Below are 22,057 nucleotides of genomic sequence, written 5' to 3'. Positions count from 1 at the left end.
TTCTAAAGGTCAGACAAGACAAGCCAAGGATGATTTTAATAGCTCCAGATTGGCCTCGGCAGCACTGGTACCCATTACTGAGGAGTCTGGTAAGGAAGCCTCCATGGCCTTTACCCTTGATTCCACACCTGTTGTCTCAGAGGGACGGTCATCTGCTCAATGTCAAGCTTCACTCTCTACATCTAACAGCCTGGCATATTCTGTTTTGAAAGACAGCAGGTCTCAGCTTCCTCAACAAGTTTTAAATGTGATTATGGAAGCCAGAAGACCTAGTACAAGGAAAGTGTACGCAGAAAAATGGAAGAGATTTTTGTTTTGGAGTGCAGCAAACAATTTAGATTACTGAGCCAAATTTGAGTGTGGCTCTTCAATATCTTACTGAGTTACTGGACAAAGGTTTGTCTTTCTCTTCCATTAAGATTCATGCTGCAGCAATTTCAGCTCACTATGATTGTGACCCACCATTGTTTTCGCATCCTTTGTTCAAGCAATTTCTTAGAGGGGCAAAGAATATAAGACCCCCATGAGAGCTCCTACTCCTGCTTGGGATCTCAATTTTGTGTTGGAGAAACTTAGTCTACAACCTTTGAGGGCTACTGCTGAATTGAAATACTTGTCATGGAAGACTGCTTTTTGTTGGCCATTACTTCTGCAAGAAGGGTTTCTGAGTTGCAGGCCCTTATGGCAGTGGAGCCTTTTTGATTTTCAGGGGATGGGGTATCTCTCATTACTAATCCTTCCTTTATGCCTAAGGTGTTTCTAGTGTGGCTTTAAACCAAACTATTCATTTGCCTACCTTTTATGCAGATCCCCAAAATAAAGGAAAAGATTTTGCACACTTTAGATGTACACAGGCTATTGCGTTATTATTTGAGCAGGACTAAGGATTTTAGGCAGTCTCAGCAGTTGTTTGTTTCTTTTGCTTTGAGTTCAAAGGGCAAGCCTGTGTCAAAACAAACTATTTCTAGGTGATTGTGTTGCATTACTTTTGTTATTCCCATCATGGCAAGGAGATTCCAGCTGGGATTAGGCCTCATTCCAGGGGCTGCCACTTCCACAGCATTTCTAAGGGTGGAGGATATTTTGAGCTACTTGGAGTTCAGTGCATACTTTCTCTAAGCATTATCACCTTCCTCTCTACTCTAAGTCTAGGGCTGGTTTTGCCACAGCTATTTTGCAAGGCATGTTGTCAGTTCCTGCTTCCTTATGATTTGCCAGCCTCCTTACCTCTGCTTTGGGATTCTGTTAGGACTGATGAAGAACATAGTACATTTTGTACCTACCATAAATGTAGATGTCAGTCCAATTACCCTCCTCCCCTCTGTGTTGTGTAGGTGAGGTTATATTCTGCTGATTGTGTATATATTGTATATATATTTTTTGGCAGGTATTTTGGGAGTTTTTTTTTGGTTTTGGCCTTATCTTTCAGGGTCTTCTGACATCTGGGGCAAGAAAACGGTCATGTACTGGCGTCAGTCTAATGGACAGCGGACTACCCAATAGTTAGGACTGCAGCAATGTGGATCCTCGAACATCTACATTTATGGTAGGTACAAAACTGTACTTTTCTTTCATGGAACACCATTTTTCTGATGGCCATTACCTTCACCAGAAGGATTTCTGAAATACAAGCACTATTTTCAAAACCCCCATATTTGATTTTTCATAAGGGTAGGGTTTCATTAACAACTAACCCATCTTTTCTTCCTAAGATGGCCTCAGAAACAAATATTAATCAAACCATTGTCTTGTTTTCTTTTCAAATTTTTCCAGCAAAGGTGAATATCACTCACATTTGCTGGATGGTCACATACAATTGCGTTTCTACCTCAAAAGAACTAAAGAATTTAGAAAATCGGATCAGTTATTTGTCTCTTTTTCTGGTCCATCTCTGGGGAAATCGGTTTCAAAAGTCACCTTGTCAAGGTGATTTAGAGATTGTATTACTTTCATATGCAATAAAAAGAATTTCCAATTACCAGTGCCAGTAAGAGTGCATTCTACTAGGGCAATAGCCACGTCTGCTGTTTTCCATTCCAAAGCTTCCATGGTTGAAATATGCGCAAAAGCAACATAGGCTACTCCACATACCTTTATCACTCATTACAAATTGGATCTGGTTTCCAGGGGAAGAGCATTCTTTGGCTCTATGGTTCTCAGGAGTATCATTCCATAAGGCCACCCAAGATCTAAAGTAGCTGTGGACTCTGTCCCAAAGGTCAAGGATAAATGAAGATTGACAACATTATATAGAGAAGTTATGTACTTACCATAATGTTCCATCTGTGTTGTCAGTCTTCATTTATCCTTGGCTCCCTCCTCCTTCCCCCACTCCTGCAGACTTTTTGGGGGATTGGACAGTTGTCTGGTAACTTTATCAGGTTTGACCTTGGACATAGCCTTTTCAATTCCATATACATATTCTTCTGTCTTTTTGTGTAGTTGCAAACTCAATCTGAAGACGTCTGGAGAGGGGTATTTTGGGTAGAGTCTTAGCACGAGAGTTTTTGGCTTGTGCCAGCTGTGTAATGGCAGAGCCTGTTCAGAGGATTGGAACCGTGTCCCAAAAGTCGAGGATAAATGAAGATCGACAACACAGATGGGACATTAAGGTAAGTACATAACTTCTTTTTCACAACTGCTCTTTTTTTTTATATAGCTACTTTTAATTAATTAATTAATTAATTAATTAATTAAATATTATTTAAAGAACAAGTAGGCAAAATGAGTGTTCACATATTTAAAATAATTACATCTTTAAATGTTGAAATATATAGAACCCCAATTGTTGTGGATCACAAAAATGTTCATCTAAAAACATATAAAAGAAACAGCAATATGAAAAACTTATATATAATTTATATTATGCTAACCAATAAAATATAATTTGTACTAGAAAATGTTTAAAAAAAAACATTTTATTAGCATTGAATCATTAATAAAATAATTTATATTGATTCCTAGATTTATAATTTTGATGCCCTTTGTTTCAACACTGGCTTTAGGGACAAATTTTCATTTAAACCAGGGAAATGAAATACTTATTTTGCCTACTGGTTCTTTAAATATGTGATCATTTAAATATTTAATAATTTAATTGAAGGTGCTATATAAAGAAAGTAAAGAATAGTTGTGAATTCTTTGTTCTGATCAAGTCTGTAGTAATGTGGGAGGGACAAAAAGCATTGCAGCTTAAACTAAATTTGTGGACTGGACTGTTTGTATCTTTAGTTCTTAAAGTTATTTCAGAGGGATTCTGGGTGTTGCTACGTACATCATTGCTGTTGATAAGATTTTGTATTGGATTTTGATATAATTGAATTAGATTTGACCGTTCTGAACTACCTTTAAAATTTTGCAGCAATTTAGTTTGAACTCTTTAGTGTTTTTAAAATCTTATCAGTCTATTACTAGTCAGTGCCTCCTTAATTTTCCATGGTATTAAAGTCAAGACCAGTGTATGTCTAGTAACAGAGTTCCTTCAAGACTGATGTATCTGTAGTAACTGAGATCAAGTTCCCCTCCATTTTTAAAAATTGAGTTACTGCCGCTGTTTTCCTGTTCCTAGGTTGCTACCCCAATTATAAAAATATTTTGCACAAGTTCTGAGTCATTCTTCTGTATAAGTAATTGGAAAACCTGACCTCAGGAATTAAATCTTTTGGCATCTGAGTCTTAACCATCCTTAGATTTTAGTCTGTTTTTTGTGCTGAATCATCTGTAAAATCCTTATTTTTCCTGATCATCTTTTATCGTATGTGTGAATGTGTGTCTAAGATTGGAAATAATAGTGGAGTGAGCAACATAACTTTCTAGGAAAGTGAAGGGTGAAATTCCTATGGTCTTGTTGTATAGTATTTTCATTTTAATTTCATATGGAAATAGTAATCATATGTTTGACTTAAGTGGTCAAGTGACTTTAACCTATTCATTGCAGATTTCTTCATGTTCATCTTCATCCGAATGTGGAGCCCACTGTGTGAAACCAGCAGATCAACTTGCAGAGGTACACTAAAAATTGTGTGATATTAGCAGTGTTAATATTACATAGTATTTTCTGTTTAAAAGGTGCCTGTCATATTTTAAAGTTGGAACAGTTTGGTCATGTAGCCTGGATTGCATAAGCAGAAATGTATGCATACACATACTGAGAATTACTTTGTGTCAAGTGTTATAATGTATTGCATTCATTGGCGTAAGTAGTTTTTGTCCCTCAACCATCGTGTGATGATTGTAAGTTGACTTTGTGATGCTTTTAAGTTGAAAAGTACAATTTTGCATAGAGATGTCACATATTTCTAATCTAGAAAAACAGTGAAATGACAAACTCTATCCAGTAAGCTTCAGATGGCTGCTTCACTAAATGAGTAAAAATAATTGAAGAAGCAGTTCAGGTGAGCTAAAGCGAATCTTTGTTGAGCCAGGAAAAAAATGAAAGATAAGCTTTTTCATCTACTAAACTTTTTTCAAGAGCTGTAGACGTCATGTCGGTGTTAATGCCAGAGTAATAGAGTTACTTAACTTATGGAAACAGTTTGGATCCTTGCTATCATGTGTAAAAGTCCTCTGTTTGCATGCATAAGCACCACAGTATGTGTTTTTAGGCCATCAGGTTAACCAAGACCCAGTCAGTCACTGCCTGAACTGTCCTTTTGAACAGCAGTGTGTTGTGATGTGTCTCAGCTGCCAGTGGTTCAGCTCATCAGGTATGGTGGTGTTAGCCTGCTTTTTGAAAATGTCGGTGGTTGATACCTCTTGAATGAAACGTTTGAAAAGGTCCACTGCAAAGCCTCAAGTATAAGTTGAAGCACCGATTCAAGGACGAGAAACGAAGTCCAGTCCTAAGTTAACCAGCAGAAGAGTCCAGGGGTCTGGCTGGTATACCATTGTGCTACTGAGGATTGGAACTCTAAGTTTTCTATTTAATTTGAAGACTTGGGATTGGGAGATGTAAGTCCATTGGCTGCTATCCTGGAGAGAGAATTCCAAAGCCATTGCTCCACCTCTTGTCAAGAATATAGACTGGAGCCTGTGAGTGACCTGCCTGCTCTAAGTAATTCTGTGGTTTTAATGACTTGGGCTGTTCAGGATCCAAGACATCCTTCCTGGAGTCTGTCACTAGGCTGATGCAGACCACAGTTGAGGAGGATCTGCCTGGTCTTTCTGTGCCAGAGCTCATATCTCATTGTGCAGATATTAAGCAAATGTTTGTTAGGTGGTGCTTGAATCCCAGATGCAGACTTGCACTTTTGTCTGAAGTCTTTGATCCATTTACCAGTCCATAGCCTCCTTAACCCTCCTGGTCTTTTTGTGAGTTTAAGGATCTTGATGCCTGTGTCTGAAAGCTGGAAAAAATATAATGCATCCACGTTCACTTGTGCTTCTCTGTGGGTAGACCTCACTTTTGGAGATGCCGTTAAGCTTATGGAGAGTGGCTTAGACTGACTTCTGGTCCTTATCCCCTTATGCAAGAGCACCTTGCATACTTTCTTGGGAAAAAGTGTCTGGAGCTTTGGGCTGTCCCACTTGTCATTCAAGATTCTAGTAGAGCAAACCTGGAGGCAGTATGAATTTGCCCTGCTGGTTCTAAGCATACCAGCACAAACTCCATTGTATGCTGTGGCTTTTGGGATATATAATTAACCAAACAGTTAATCATATATCCCAAAAGCCACAGCATTCTTGTTAAGTTATGTGGAATCTGGAAATCTCAACAGGTGTGATGAGCTGATTTCCACCTCTGTTTTCTTAGATCCCTCAGCCTTTTGTCATCCTATTACAATGGAGGGATAAGGATGCTCATAATATTCTCCATGAGTCTAGTCTGAAAGAGAAGTTTTGGGAGATCCTGCCTTTGTCATCCAAAAAGGAGTACCATCTGTATCACAGTCCAGTTTTGACTGTGCTGATGTTCAGGACAGGTCTGCAAGTCACACTATGTACCTTTCCACGATGGAGTGGCTAAGGTTAGTTTCCCTTAAGAAGAGATGTTGAGAAGAAAATTCTCAATCCCAGTTTTTAGAAAGGTGCTATTTGGCCTGTAGGCTGAGGACATGGTCAGTGATTGAGGCACTTCTGAATTCATTAATATCCCTTGTGTTTTTGGTAACCAACCATTTGCTAAAATCTGCTTATGACAGTGCTGTTGCTGCTCCTAGAGCAGTTGTCACTGATAAGATTTGATGTAAAGTTGTTCTGTCTCGCCTTCATTCTCACTGATGGGTTCGGAGCTGATCCTCTGCTCTGACTCTGCCAGATGCTAAACAGCTTGTGGCCTACTCCCTATCCCATGATGCAACAGTGCTTCCCTCAGATCTTGTTTGCTGCTGCAAGAGATCGGGCGCCCGTCGAACAGCTCTGGCTAGTATTGGAAAACATTTGATATTATCTATATAACATTTTTTCGTAGTTAGTTAGTTATTAGATTTCACTTGGATACTTGAGACACTTCACTCTTTTGATAGTGATAGAGTGCTTTTTCTCCTTTTTCTTGAGGCCGTTTATTTCTAGGCCTATTTATAGATAGTTAATTAAAATAACTTTGCTCCCTATCCTTTCTGCTTTAATCAGTAGCCCGTTTTTTTTTTTTATTAGGGCATTAATAATTCTATTTCTGACTTTTAGTTGAATTTGTATTTTATTCAACCCTGTGGTTTTTATTAGGATTGTATAATTGTTGTTATTGAATAGCTTGCTGTTTTTTCTAGTTATTGTAGTTTAGTCTTAGACCCTATTTTATTGGGGCACTGTTATACACTATGTGCTGTGTGTTATACATTTATATTTTTTTATAGAGCTAAAGTTCTTCTTTTGGTATTTTACTGCTGATGAGTGATGCCTGAAAAAAGCTAAATCTGGGTTTAAGAAATGTCCGAAATGTGGACAGAAAGTGTCGATCACAGATGGGCACACAAATTGTGTTTACTGTTTAGGTGAGCTTCGCCTTCAGGAAAATGGTGCCATCTGTCACTCTTTTAGCTCTCGTGTTCTTCATGAACACAAGAGTAAACTAATGGCAAGAGGTCTCGAAAAATCTTCCTTTCAAGAAGCCTTAGAGAAGGACAAGTACACTAAGTCTTCCAAAACATTATTTACCAGCTTGTTGCCTGAGTCAGTGCCGAGAAAGGGTTCGACTTCTACATCTAAACCTAGCAAGACTGCCCCCTCGGCTCCTAAGCCTACAGAGCTGGAGGTAATTGTCAGTAGGAGCCAATATCTCTCACTTTGAAATCTCATATTCTGCAGTCCGAGTCCTCATCTATTGCTTCCTGCCCCAAGACTATCAGATAAGGATGTGGATAGAGTAGTACAGAGACGTCTGCAGTCAGAGGCACTAGCAAAAATTGTCGTTGACCCTTAGGGCTTCGGAACAGACTCACTCAACCCGTTTCTTCAGTTCCTCCTCTGATTCGACCCGAAGTTTCTGAGCCGGACTATTCGGAACCGATTATTGTGGAACCGCCGGAGCCGACACCCATTGGGCTTTAGGTTCCGACTACTCTGACCTCGTCAGTACCTACCTTAGAGTCTAGGAGCAGACGTCGGTCGTGTCTGGATTGGATAGTCGTACTGATCTTTCTGTGCCAAGTCTGCCTCTCGGGGCCTCGGCACCTACCTTGGGCTCTGAGCCCGCGGTTTCAGCACCGCAGAGACTGACTGTTTCTACAGATCCAGGCGTCTCTGCGGACTTGAGCCGTGGGGATTTCAATGCTATGAGGAGAGTGTTGTCCCCTTGGGCACCCACATCATCAGTACCAGCACTCTTCTCCCCTAAAGTTCCTGTGTCTGTCTCTGCTTCACTGATCCCTCAAAAGCATAGAGACTCTGAGTATCAGGTCCCCCCATTGGGTGATCCCTGTTCTTCCGGGATGTCCCCAGAAGCTCCCTCTGAGGAGGTTCCCAGGAAGAGAATTTGCAAGAGGAAGCATCTGGATTCCCCACAGGAATCCATCACATCAGATACTGACTTAGATAAGTAAGAAGGGTCCCCACGGTCCCCCTCTGAAGATATCTCTTTTGGTGATATCTTACAAATCCTAAAACAGAGAGGTGGCTGGAATCCCCTTAACCCTACTGATGATGAGTCAGTATTCCTGTAGGCTTTCGGGTCTCAACCCTCCACCTCTTGAGTGACTCTGCCCTTTCAGTGGATGGATCTTCTCTCTCGAAAGGCGTACCATAGAACCAGTCCCTCGGAGGCAGAATAAATTTATTACATCACCTCAGAACAAGGCTTTCCTTACCAAAGGAGTACCTGTTGATGCTATGGTGGTGGCAACGGCCACCAAAAAGGAGTTATTGGAGACCTCCACATCTGTTCATCCTCCTAATAGAGATTCTAGGATCATGGACAGATACGGAAAGCACATGTTTAGTTCAGCAGCCTTTACTCTTCAATCCCTAACTATCTCCCACATTTTACCAGACTACACAGAGATTTCCTTAAGGAGTTAGGAGATACTTTACAGGGTGCTGTAGCTGTGGGGGTCTCAGATAAAGTAACCTCCCAGCTTGCTACCCTAAATTCCCTTATAAAACTCTTCTATGTATCTGATTTCATATGCAACTGATGGAATGAGTGGGGCAGCGGGCATAGGGATTGCTCTTAGGAGACGCTCCTGGATGCGCTTATTTTCCTTTGCGCAGCCTTACAAGTCATCATTTGTAAACACCCCCTTTGATGGTACATCACTTTTTGGACCAAAAGTGAAGGAAACACCAGGTGTGAGCAAGGTGGAAAGACTCTGCCGTAGGAGATCGTTTTTCCACTCCTACCAGACCTTATCCCAAAGGTCAGAAGAGTGGTATAATGTGGTTCCGCAAAGCCCAAGGAGCTTTCTTTGACCCAAGTGGTGAAACCTCCTCTAGCGACAGAGGAGGGGGCAATAATGGGCGATGCCATCCACATGGCAGTGGGGGCCCGCAAAATCAGGATGACAGGGATCAGTGCTTTGGCAAGCCCTACCAGTGCTCCTAAAAAGAGGCCCGTCTGTCCATCTCCGGAGGCAGTCGGGGATGCTTAACCTTGTACCCAGACACCTGGCTAAAAATCACAAAAGATTGTTGGGTACAAAGCATAATATCCAGGGGATACACCATTCCCTTTACTTACCCCTCCATCTCCTGTGAAAAAAATCCCAGATGTTCCACCCAATCACAGGGAACATACAACCATAGAGATTACAATGTTGCTAGAAAGAGTCATCCAACCAGTACCAGCAGATCAGAGAGGATGTGGAACTTACTCAAGGTTCTTTTTAGTTCCAAAGAAAACAGGGGACTGGAGACCAATTTTGGATCTCAGCAGGTTGAGCAAATCTGTCAAAAAAAAAGTTTCAGATGGTCACGCTACAGTCTATACTTTTTTTTCTAGGAAAAGACGATTGGATGTGCTCAATAGATCTCCAGGATGTGTACTACTATATAAGGATGGCCACACCATCCAGGGATCATCTGCGCTTTCAGCTGGGAGCCAGTCACTTTCAGTTTCAAGTTCTGCCCTTTGGTCTGACTACAGCTCCCAGCGTGTACCCCAAATGCATGGCAGTAGTCACGGCTCACCTGAGATGGTTAGGATTCTAGGTGTTTCCATATTTAGACAACTGGCTCCTCACCACCACCACCAACCATCAGCTCTTTCATGCAAGGGAGACGACCTTAGATCTTTGCAGTCAATTGGGGACTACTGTAAACTGAGACAAATATGCTTTACAGCCCTCCAGATGTACCGTCTTTATAGGAGCAGGTCTCGACACAGATTCCATGACCATAAAACTTCCAATGGAAAAGAGTGTGAGCCTTCGGCAAGTTCTGGATCTCATCCCCAAACAGCCCCAGTTTCAGTAGTACTCAAATTACTAGGGACCATGGCTGCACCCATCATTACCATTCCATTAGGCCGAATGCACATGCAGATACTGCAATGGCTGGTTTTCACACAATGGTCTTATCAGGAACTTCCAGTGTCTCACCACATTATAATAACAAAGTCAAGGAAGAGGGATCTTCTTTGGTGGCTGACCTCTCCTCAAGTGATAATAGGACATCCCTTTGTTCTTCCAACTCCGGTTGCCACTGTGACCATGGACACCTCCCTTATAGGGTGCAGTGGGGCATTATCAGGGAAGGACAGCCCAAGGCACATGGGAGAATCACGAGGCTCATCTGCATGTCAGTGTCCTAGAGATGAGAGCGGTACTTCTAACGTTGCAGCAGTCCTTTCAAAACTTTCTACCTCTGGGGACTGTTGCAATACAGACTAACAACATGTCAGTGGTCTGGTACATAAACAAACAGGGAGGAACCAGATCATACCCCTTATGTCGAGAGGCCTCGAGAGTATAGCAGTGGGCAATATCCACCCAGCGCTTTCTGATAGCGGACAAATTGAGCAGAGCAATACTGTCTCCTCACGAGTGGTCCCTGAAAGAAGAAGTAGCAGAAAGGATTTTCTGCAGATGGGGCTAGCCTTGCTGGTGACCTCTTTGCATCCCCCCACCAACACCAAATGCAGCAACTACTTTGCCCGGATCCCCAACTCGGGAGATGCCCCAAAGGATGCACTTGTACACAGTTGGTCCCCGGGACGACTTTATGCATTTCCCCTGTTTCCTCTGATACCCAAATTCTTACAGAAAGCCAGCACTCTGGGAAGGACCATTATTTTAATAGCCCCTTCCTGGCCTCATCAGATTTGGTTTCCCGTTTCTGCAGCCTCATCTACTGGAAGAACCATGAATTCTGGACCCAGTGCCAGATCTTGATACATTCATCAGGCGGACTTCATCCTGCAATTCATACCCTAAAATTGACAGCTTGGCTGCTCCAGTTCCACGAATAGCCAGGTTTCACAATTTATCACCTGCAGCACAGAACATCCTAATTTCTTCTCATAAATCTTCTACTAGGAAACTCTACCTTAGCAAGTGGAAAAGATTTTTCATATGGGCATCAAATAATAATGTTGATCCATATATGGCTTTAATTTCTTCCACTCTAGAGTTTCTGACTAAACTGTTTCATGAAGGAGCAGCTGCAGCAACCCTCAGAGTTCAATTGGCAGCAATCTCTAATTTTCATATTGGTGATCAACAGACTCCAGTCATGTCACATAGACTTTCTAAAGCATTTCTTAAGGGTAGTATTCACTTGAGACCACCTGTTTAGAACCCCATCTGCTCCATGAAATCTCAATTTTTTGCTCTCACTGATTATTTTACATCCCTTTGAACCTGCATCATCCTGTATTTGAAATACCTATCGTGGAAGACCATTTTCCTAGTAGCTATTACTTCCGCTCGAAGGATTTCGGAACTACATGCCTTGTCCATCGAAGCACCATACTTAAATTCTCATAATTATAGAGTGACACTGAGAGCAAATCCTTCATTCCTACTCATGGTTTATTCTGAAACAAATCTCAACCAGACTATAGAATTACCTGTTTTTTTTCCCAAATATACGAACAAAATGGAACACGTTGTACAAACTCGATGTCCATAGACAACTTCGATTTTGTTTAGACAGGACTAAGGACTTCAGAAAATCGGATAAACTTTTTGTCTCCTTTTCAGAGTCAAAGAACGGTACTCCGGTGGCAAAAAACACTTTATCAAAATGGTTGTCAGATTGTATTTCTTTAAAATACAACTCTTCGCAGATGACATTGTCATGAAGTCAAGGCTCACTCAACCAGGGCAATTTCCACATCTTCAGCATTTCTGGCATGGCTGCCTATACATACCATTTGTGCAGCAGCCACATGGTCCTCACCTCATACCTTTATCATTTATTACAAATTGGATAAGACCTACAGGGACAGGGCCTCCTTTGGTTCTATGGTTCTGAGAAATATACTTCCATGAGCCACCCAAGGAGATGATGCTTGGGACGCTGACCCATCAGTGAGAATGAAAGTGAGATAGAACAACTTCACATAAAGAAGACTTACATGAGTGCATGGATCATGCCATCCCTAATAGAACCAAGATGTTATCCTCCAAAAAAAGGAAGCCAGTCTGGTGGTTCTCTGCCATAAACAAACTCTACAACAGAAGAAAGAAACTGTTGCAAAAAAGAGTAAAATCCCATGACTGGAAAAACTCCCTGGTCAACCTCGGTAAGAAGTTGAAGATCCCTCATAAAATCCTCCAAAGCTAGTTACGAAAACAAAATTGCCACTGACTCTAAAGACAGCCACAAAGCATTCTATAGCTGTGTCAAGAATCTAAATGGGAACACTCAGATCTGCTCTGAGTTGCAGCATAATGGCACTAAATATACAGAACCAACTGATATTGCCAACATCCTAGCAGATAGGTTCAGTGCTAACTTTACCCCCCTCTCACTCCTTAGAGGGCCCATCTCTATACCAGAAGAATGCAAAGTTCCTATAATCACGGCTGCACAGGTAAAAAAAACACACTCTCCAAAGCCAAGAACACAGCATCCATGGGACCTGACAATATCCCAGGCTGCATTCTACACAAACTACAGAATGAACTGGCATCCCACCTAAGTGCCATGTTCAATCATAGCCTCACCTCAGGCTTTGTACCCACTGAGTGGCGCACCGCGACAGTTATCCCACTCCACAAAGGAGGAGCCACGACGGACCCTGGGAACTACCGCCCCATGGAACGTATCATCATGGAACTAATAAACAAAGACATTGGTAATCTCCAAACTCTGGACCCTACTCAGTTTGGATTTGTAAAAGGCAGATAATGTCTCCTAAACCTGATTGACTTCTTTGAAGCAGTCGCCAAAGCCATAGATGATGGTAAAATGGTTCACACAGCTTATAGGTTCATAGATTAGTACTAGGCTAATTGCCCTTGTGAGCCATTTTAAGCCTAGCCAATTAGCCCTTGTGAGACTCAAACCCTGCACCTTGTGTTTGTAAGGAAAACACCTTAACCATTAGGCCACCCTCCCAGATCTCGCCAAGGCTTTCGACACCATCCCCCACTCTGGAATTATAGATAAGCTCACTAAACTAGGTATAAATCCCTATGTCATAAGATGGGTTGCCAACTGGCTCACGGACAGAACCCACACTGTGAAAGTAGCGGATACCAAATCCGACATCAGGCCAGTGACAAGTAGAGTACCACAAGGTTCAGTCCTGGGTCCTCTCCTGTTTGGTTATCTACTTCTCTGAAGTGCAGGCCAACACAGAAGGTCTTTGGCTAACAAAGTTTGCAGATAACTACAAACTAGGAGCCATAATCGAAACTCCTAACGATGTGGACAAACTACAAAAGGGCCTCACTGAGACAGATTCCTGGTGTCAAAGCCATGGCCTGAAGCTCAATGCTAAAAAGTGTATTGTCATCCCTTTTGGTAAAAACTCTGTACTCATGAACTACCACATAGCTGGTAGTCTACTTAATGCCGAAAATGTGATGAGACCTTGGGACACAGGTGGACAGTAGTCTCTCCTTTGATAATCACATCGCCACAGTGGTCAGGAAATCCTTCTACGTGGCTCATCTCATCACAAAAGGATTCTCATCCAGAAAAAAAGAGGTCATTGTTCCCCGCTACTCATCAGTCATTAGACCCATTATAGAGTACAACGCCCCTTTTGGTATGTACCTCATAAGACATCTACAACAACTGGAAAGACCACAGAAATACCTCACAAAAAGGATTACTGGCCTCAAACAGATGCCCTATGCAGACCGTCTCAAAAAACTACAGCTTTACTCCATTGCATATCGCCTACTCAGGGGCGATCTATGTCTAACATACAAAGCTATGTCAAACCCAGAGCTGTTGGACATGCTCCACTTAAAGAAATCCCAATCCCTCCGAGCTACACGCTCTAGGGACCTTAACCTTGTCACCACAATAAACAGAACATGCTGGAGGGATAGATTCCTGTTCTAGAGACTTCCCATACTGTGGAACAGACTACATATCTATGTCAAACAGAGCTCCTCATTAGCACTCTTCAAGAAAAATCTTGATGATTGGATGGGAAATGGGAAATTCACCCCGGGGATCACTTCTGTGGCTCTGCTCGACAGGGGTATATGAAAATAATTTTCTTGGGTGGCGAAAGCCAGGGTACATTTTTTGGCTAGGCTTGTATGGGCCCTAGGGCCGATAGCCTAGTACCTACCTATGAACCTATGTACTTACCATAACGTTCCATGTGAGTTGTTCATCTCACCTTCATTCTTACGTCCCACCCACCAACCCCCTACCTTTAAAGTCTTGAGGGGTGGGAAGTTTAAACAAGTCTTAGTGATAATTTGTCCTTATCTACGGTATTCTTATTTCAGTGTATATATTCTTTAGTTATCAGTATGATTGGGCAAACAGGATCTAAGGGAAGCCCTATTGCATCATGGGATAAGGGAGTAGGCCATGAGCTGTTTGAAGACCTCGAGCTTTAGCATCTGGCCGAGTCAGAGCCAAAGATCAGCTCCGAATCCATCAGTGAGAATGAAGGCGAGATGAACAACTCACGTGGAATGTTATGGTAAGTACATAACTTCTTTTTTGGCAACGTTCTCAGAATTTACCAAAGGGTGTCAAAGCTGAGATCCTGAATGCCACCCTGGATAGAGAGATATTTGGTCTCTCCTTTGCTGAGGCCTTAAAAGGATGGAGAAAAGGGGACACTTTAATTCAGGGAGTTTCCCCACATGTTTTCAACCCTTCTTGTCAAAATGTAATGGAAACTTTTCTTCCAGTTCAAGTTCATTTTCAGGAAATAGAATAAGCAATCCCAGCAAGGCATAGGCAAATAAAATTTCAAAATGTAATGGCTAGGGAAGTCCAAAGAAGAAAAACGGGTCCTTCCAAATCCAAGGACAGTCTAAGAAAAATAGACTTGCCTGTATTGCCCCTTCATATACTTCCCCCTGCCCACCCTGGCAGTCCTGTAAAGCTTTCCCAAATCTAGGTGTTCACTTTCATCTGTGATACCAGATACCTTCAGGCTCTTTGATACTGAGAATCATTCAAAAAGGCTACAACCCGCAATGAAATTTCCTTCCTGTTTTTCAAGAGTATTCCTCTTCATCCAAACCTCCCTCTTCCCTCCTGTTCTAGATCAGATTCTTTAGCATGGGGTTATAGAACCAATTCCTCCAGAACTAAAAAGAAAAGGATTTTATTCAAGGATCTTTCTGGTTCCACAAAAAGGAGGACTCTGGAGACCTGTGCTAAACCTTTCTTTCTAAACTTTTGTCATGCCTTTCTTTCTCAGGACAAAGTGGAATGTTACAAATAACTGTTTCAGATATTTTCCAACCAGACTCTGGCATCTGCCAGAGAATATCTCTGAATTGTAAGTTTCATGGCTTCTAATATTCTAATGATTTCTAAGGCGAGGATTCAAGTGAGTGATATTTAGTGTTTTGTAAAATCAGTTTCGACCAGACATCAGTACCCTCTCTCATTTTAAGTTGGAAATTTTCACCCTGGGCCTCAGTTGAAAATGGGCATCTACCCAGGCTGACTTACCCAGTAATCAAGTCAGTAAATAAATTACATTGTTTGGGTTCGTGAAAAAGTCGTTCCTCTGTTTAGTGAATCATTTCTCTTTCTCAACCCAGGTCTCCCTTTTTCCCCTCCAGATGACTTTTGTCTTTACCCACAGATACATTAGACTTCCCTTGGAGAGCTGTGTCCAAGGGAGTGAAAGTCTAGGGTCTATGGTACGAGCAAACCAAATTAAAGCACATAAATGTCAAAGAAATAGTGGGTGTAGCAGTTGCTGTCAAATTTGTGAACCATCTTTGGACTCCATAGCCTCTGATAATAATCATAGGCAACAGCATAGTGTTGTGGTATGTAAACAGTGGGAAACCAGTTCCTACCATATTTGTACATTAGCTGTGGTAGCCTGGAAATTCAAGACTGTTTGTTCTGTCCCTCCAAGCTGCTTACATTTTGTCAGAGCGGAACATACTGCAGGTAAGCTAAGCAGGTCCAGGATAAGACCCCCTCTAATGGAAGTTGCAGTAGAGGATCAACCAGGAATTGGCCAATCTGTGGGGGACTCCTCAGACAGATTTGTTTGCCTCCAGCCAGAACAGGCAGTTAAAGGAATTCTTCTCCAGAGTTCCTTGCACACAGACCTGGAAGATGGATATTGATCAATCCCATGGATGGTAATGTTTCTGTATCCTTTTCCTCTGATAACCACGGTTCTTCTAAAGGTGCAGATGGACTTTCCAAGGATAATTTGTGGTGACCCAATTGTAACCCAGGCATCATTAACTATCTCTTCTTTTGGAAATGGCCTAGGGCAGTTACCACAAGCTTTCTCACAGAATGGACTAACTCATACAAGACAGGTTGCTTGATACAACCTTACTTTCATCTTCAAGTGAATGCCTGTTCAGTACAATTTTAGTAGCTTTTAGGCACCTTTTTTTATGAGGAAGTGCATCAGGTATTAAAGGAGGCAAAAGAAACCTGATATTAAACAATTTTATATGGGTAAGTGGAAAAACATTTCTAGTTGCTGCCATGACAAGAACCAGGACCCTTTCACTGTTTAGACTCCTTTGTTCTGTAATATTTGTGATTGATTATCCTGTGGTCTGTCATAGGTCTGTAGGCGTTTACTAGACTAATGAGCACATGGGCCATTTTAAACCTAAACATTGTTGAAGGCTACTACCAGTTGGTTTTAAGGCTAGCCATACATTCCAAGTCTCTAACAAGTTTTGGTGTCCTTGATAAGTATAAGCAGAGGCTTGTGAGATGAACCATTTACAAACAGGAGCTTGGGCGATGAGCCATGTAAAGGTTGCCTGTGTCCATTAGATACATAGGTGCCAAACCAGGGATGAATTACCTGTTCCTCATCCAGTTGTCCAAGTTACACTTGATGTGTGTTAGGGAGGAACTCTGCTTCACATGAATGGGGAGCCTGTTCCAGAGACTGGGTAGTCTCTGGGATACATACCTGTCTCTCCAACAGGTCCCATTTATGTCACAGGCAAGTTTAAAGTCTTTAGAATGGACAGTTCTGGTGCTGTTTGTTTTGCAGATATGCAGGAGGTCCATCAGCGTGGGGTCTGACAATGCATTGTATGCCAGGCATAGATCTCTCCTCAACAGCCTGTAGGAGACAGAAAACAGGGATAGGGCCTTGAGGCAGTTTGCATAGGACATGTTACTTACGCCTTGTATTCTTTTAGTGAGGATCCTCTGTGGTTGTTGGATATGCCTGGTTGGGTATATGCCAATGGGAGCCTTGTACTCATAATAGCCCTTATGAATGCTGATTACAGTGGAAGAATGACTTGTTTAGAAGTTGCACAACATAGAATGATTTTCTCACACAGTAAACACATGATGGTCAAAGGCTAGATTACTGTCTATGTCCCAAAGTCCCTGACTACTGTGTCAGTTTTTAGGGGTGTGTTGTCAGTATGATAGTTACCAGGGTTGGATGACTTCCCAAAGGTGGCTTGTTTGAGTTACCTCTGTACATTTTCCTGGTGGTTACAGCTGCTTTTAAGCAGCTATTAACATGCTCGTATAGAATTTCTGTGAACAGTTCTGCATAGGCAGCAGTGTTCTCCGTGTTTATGGGGGCTTGAAATTTTGTCATGTTACCACTTAATAGTAGGAAGTTAGTTTTAGAGTCGTTCCTGAATATTGATGCACAATATAAAAAGTCGCCTTGTAGCAAAAAAGAAACAACCACCAGTATATCCAACAAATTTAATGAAACTGACATCTGTGCCAAAGCCTTCAAGGAGTATAACACAAAATAAAGAATTTTCCCAATATATACACATACAAATACATCAAGTAAACAATCATACAATTAAAAAATTACTCTCCAATTATATTCTTCAATTAGTGCCCTTGGAGACAGGGTGTCAGATTTTATAGTGTAAGTAGATTATTTTTAAAAGCAGCTGTTTCTTGATAAAAGAAACATCAAATCAAGATATTTGTATTTTTTCCAAAACAATGACTTGTAGCCCTTAACTTTCTCCATCATGAAACAAACTAAAATGTTCAGCTGTAGAGCTCTGTGCTTTTTTATTAGCAATATCCCTCACATGCTCTAAAATTCTAGTTTTAAAACACCTTTTTGCTTCTCCAATATAAAATTTGTTGCAAGGACATCTCAAGGTATATATAACACTTTCAGTATTGCAAGTAAAATGGCCACAAGTTCTAAAAGAAACATTGTTTATTCTAGGAAAAGTTATTCCATACTTGCAAGCCTTGCACTTGCCACAAGCATGTACCACACTTTGTCAAACTATATAGTATATTGGGAGATGGAATACTAAATTTACCTCTTACCAAAAGAATCTGTATACCTTTTCCATTTTCTTTAGGAAAATGCTAGTTCTTTGTTCAACTACTCTGAAGCATCCCTTAAAGATGTCATATATTTCCAGAAATATCTAACTTGATCTATTATTTTGGGACTAAGGCAACTGTATGTTGTAACAAAAAATCTGTTTTCATTTGTCTCTTTCTTATGCACAGCCCCAGTCTGTTGTCCATCCTGGTTACTTTTCTGGTGTCCATTAACTCTGTGTATGAATTTCTGCCAACTATCATGTATTGTGTTCACATCATAGCCCCTGTTTTTAAACATGTTTATAGTTTTATTTAGTTCTTGTTTGAAGTGCTCTTCAGTATCACATAGCTTATACAACCGAAAAAAATCACCAAAGGGAAAATCTTGTATTGTTATGGAATGGATGGCAGCTTTAACTATATAAAAATTGTGTGCCTTCACTAAATTTCCTGTGGACTTAAGTTTTTAAAATGTTCTCATCCAAAATGTCTACTATGGCATCTAAAAAAGGGACACAAGTCCCAATATTCAGACTGTCAAATTTTATCCCAAATCTATTATTTTGTAAGTCAGCTACAAATTCATCAACTAATTATTTCCCTCCCTCAACCAGAAAAATGAGGTTGTTAATAAATCTGTAATATTTGACAACATGTTTATATAAAAAATAATTTCTGTATAAATATTCCCTTTTGAACAAGCCCGTACTAAGGCAAAGGCTGCCCCCATGGCAGTGCCTTGTTTCTGATAATTTTTTTTTTTAATTTAATGAGATTTGTTAAACAGAAATGGACAAGCTCTACGATATATTGTGTACCAGGACTGTTTCCCAAAAAGCATCTAATTGCCTCAATACCAAAACTATGCTGAATACTGATGTATAAACTCTTTATATCTATTTTCACCCAAAACATGTTACAGTTCCACTTAATCGTGCTTATTTTTTCCAGAAAATCAAACACATCACGAATATATGAAAGCAAGGTGCAAACTTTGGGAAATAAGTAACTGTGAAGAAACTGCCCTACTTTGTTTAAGAAATAATTATGTCCTGAAACTGTAGACCTGCCTGGGAGCTGTCTAAGATCCTTGTGTAAGTTAGGAAGGTATTAGAAATGGGCCATTTTACAATTTTGTGCATTAAACTTTTTTTGATGTCTTCCTCAGAAAAATAGCGTAGTCTATAGCCCTTGTGCAACAAATTTTCGTACTCCTTTAATGCATTTTCGTACATAAGGTTATCAACTTTTTCATAAACATTAGTATCCATCAAATGTTGCTGGCACATAGCTAAATACTGGATGTAAGACGTGATCACCAGCTTATTGCCTTTGTCAGCCGGCTTAAAAATTAAATCACTTCTGTTACTTAATGCTTTCAGTGACTTCCATTCTAATAATGGAAAATTGTAACTAATGTTATACATTTCTTTTTAAAATTTTAAATGCTCATTATTCACAGCAAAATTAAGCATTTCAGAGAAGTGTATACCACCTTCATTTTAAAAAGGTGGAATAAATGTACTGTTGTTGTTTAACATGACTTGTATCAGAGTGACAGTAAGCATTAGACTCATGGAGTCCGCATGTCCTCCCCGCGGTCGAGTGATGTTTAAAGACATGCAGGCAGTGGCGGCTCGTCCCATCGGGATGCAGGACTGCAGCCCCCCCAGCTGTGAAGAAAGAAAGAGAAGAACATTTTTAAAAATAAAATGTTTATAAATTAATTATTTAAATATTCTGGCTAACTGCAGTGCTCTAAGCAAATCCAACTGACTTGAAAGTCCCAGAACTTGAATTTCGCAGGCTCGGCGAGTTCTGTTTTTTTTTTAATTAGTTTCTGTAAATCGGGACTGCTGTAAAAGCAGTCCAGATTAAGGAGAGAAGGCATCAGTGTGATGCCCAGAAGTTTCTGTGGTTTAATCGCACAGTAAACTGGAAGGGGATCGGACTGCCACATCCGCAGTCAGGTACGTAACATGGACGACTGGATGGCTACTGATTGGTTCTCACTCTGTTCCCGAAAAAGAGAGCAAGAAACAATCAGTAGTGTAGCACACAGTACTTTGGTTACTTGCTACGGTGCTACCGTTGCTGACAGAACTTGTGTCATTTGCCTTTTTTGGATGAACTTAAATTGATAAAGCTTCAGTTCATGATCAGACGGAGACAGACAGTCACTCTCTCTCTCTCTCTCTTTTTTTTTTTTTTTTTTTTTTTTTTTTTTTTTAACTTTAATGAGGTAGGTGTCCGACTCCTAAGACTAAATGTGGCCATATATTATGTAATAATGTTTATAGACTGGAAGGAAGTTTGTTCATCAAACGGGCCAGCAGTTGTCAGAAAAGAAAGATGTGTTTGTTGTAATTTATTTTATATGTGTGCTGCTGATGCTAATTGACATTTTACAGAATGTACAGTACTCCAACCTTTTCTAATCTGTTTTATCAGTTCCGAAAGATCCCACAAACTAAGGGAGTGTGAAATAAATTGAAGCACCGCACAGATGTCACAATCAGGGTAGCAGTATTCTGAGTAGTGTGTTGAAGCTTTAGTGAAGAGTAGCCTTATATCTGCTTTCTGACATAGCCTGAAGGAAGAGTTATGTCTACAGTCATGTGAATTTTGGGAGAATAGCATTTTATTCCTGTAGCTACTTTCTTTTATAATCTGGATAAAAAGGCTAAGTGAACTAAGATAGTTAAGTATGTTTTTTTTTTTATTTTTTAAGGACATGCAATGCATTTTAATTTTAGACGGGTATATGTTGTACATGTGTGAATCTAGCTTGCACAGATTACGAAGGGTATGATTCATATATATAATCATTGTTGGCTCTCTAAACTTTTACTAAGAATGCCAGCTCTGTTGAAGTAACTTTAAACTACTAAAACAGATTTTACAAGAACATCTCTTGCATGCTTAATCATGGAAATTTTTGTATGTATACAATCAGGACAGTTTGCTTACTGCATTTTATGTTGCCTGCTACACTTGTTTATGAAAATAAATATTTTATTATCTTGATTAAGATTTTGACAGATAAACTAGAGATTTTACCATACGACGATTTTATTACAAGTTTTATAGTGGCCTGGATTATTTAGTCAGAAGTTTCATTTATGCACAGTTGTCTGTCTGCTTCCAACACAGTGCAAGCAAGCTCTGTGTAATTCAGCCGTAATGCTCCATCAGTTTGACTAATGGGTTCAGAGTTGAATTGCAGATATTTATTATACGGGGATTTTAATAACTGGGCAGAGATGGTGACTGACACTGTTTAGTCAGAGTTGTTTAAAGTGCTATAGTTTGCCTTCTACAATGTGACTATGATTGTAGTCTGCATTTAAAATGTCTAGTTGATTAAGGCAGTTCATGCATAAAATACAGATTCAAGTGGACAGTCGCATCCAATATTTAAATCCATGGTCACTTTATCAATTTAGGTTACTAATGTATTTTAGCAATGTATGTGCTGTGATAATTTTAACAAGAGTTGTTATAATTAAAGCACCTGAAATATATTAAATTAAAAACACTGCTGTCTCAGTATACTTGGATGTTCATCGTGTTTCACTGTTGCAGTCATTACACTTGGGTTATCCTGCTGGCAGGCTACCCGCAGTCGGCCTGAATTCCAAAGTCCTAGTCCAGCGTCGGTTGCTGTCGCCTCTTCCCTGATGTCAGTGCGCCAGGTGTATATAAGATGCAGCCGACAGCATTTTCTTCAGTCTTTCTTGCCACGTGGTGCCCGAAGCAA

The 22,057-nt window shown here is 40.6% G+C and overlaps 1 protein-coding gene across 4 annotated transcripts in view; it reads left to right on the top strand.

The window, feature by feature from the left end:
* BBX (BBX high mobility group box domain containing) overlaps positions 1-22,057 on the top strand; it is a 2,705,004-nt gene that overhangs the window by 1,025,777 nt on the left and 1,657,170 nt on the right. For all 4 annotated transcript variants that reach the window (XM_044071093.1, XM_044071095.1, XM_044071094.1 and 1 more), the window contains one exon: positions 3,938-4,006. In XM_044071093.1, coding sequence (XP_043927028.1) covers positions 3,938-4,006 — 69 coding nt within the window. The remainder of the gene's footprint in view (positions 1-3,937; positions 4,007-22,057) is intronic.

The sequence above is a fragment of the Protopterus annectens genome, chromosome 5.part0 (genome assembly GCF_019279795.1).
Source record: "Protopterus annectens isolate FY-2018-M chromosome 5.part0, PAN1.0, whole genome shotgun sequence".
In the NCBI taxonomy this organism is placed as follows: Eukaryota; Metazoa; Chordata; order Ceratodontiformes; family Protopteridae; genus Protopterus; species Protopterus annectens.
Note: the sequence above shows the minus strand (reverse complement) of the source record. Positions and strands in the feature narration are given on the sequence as shown.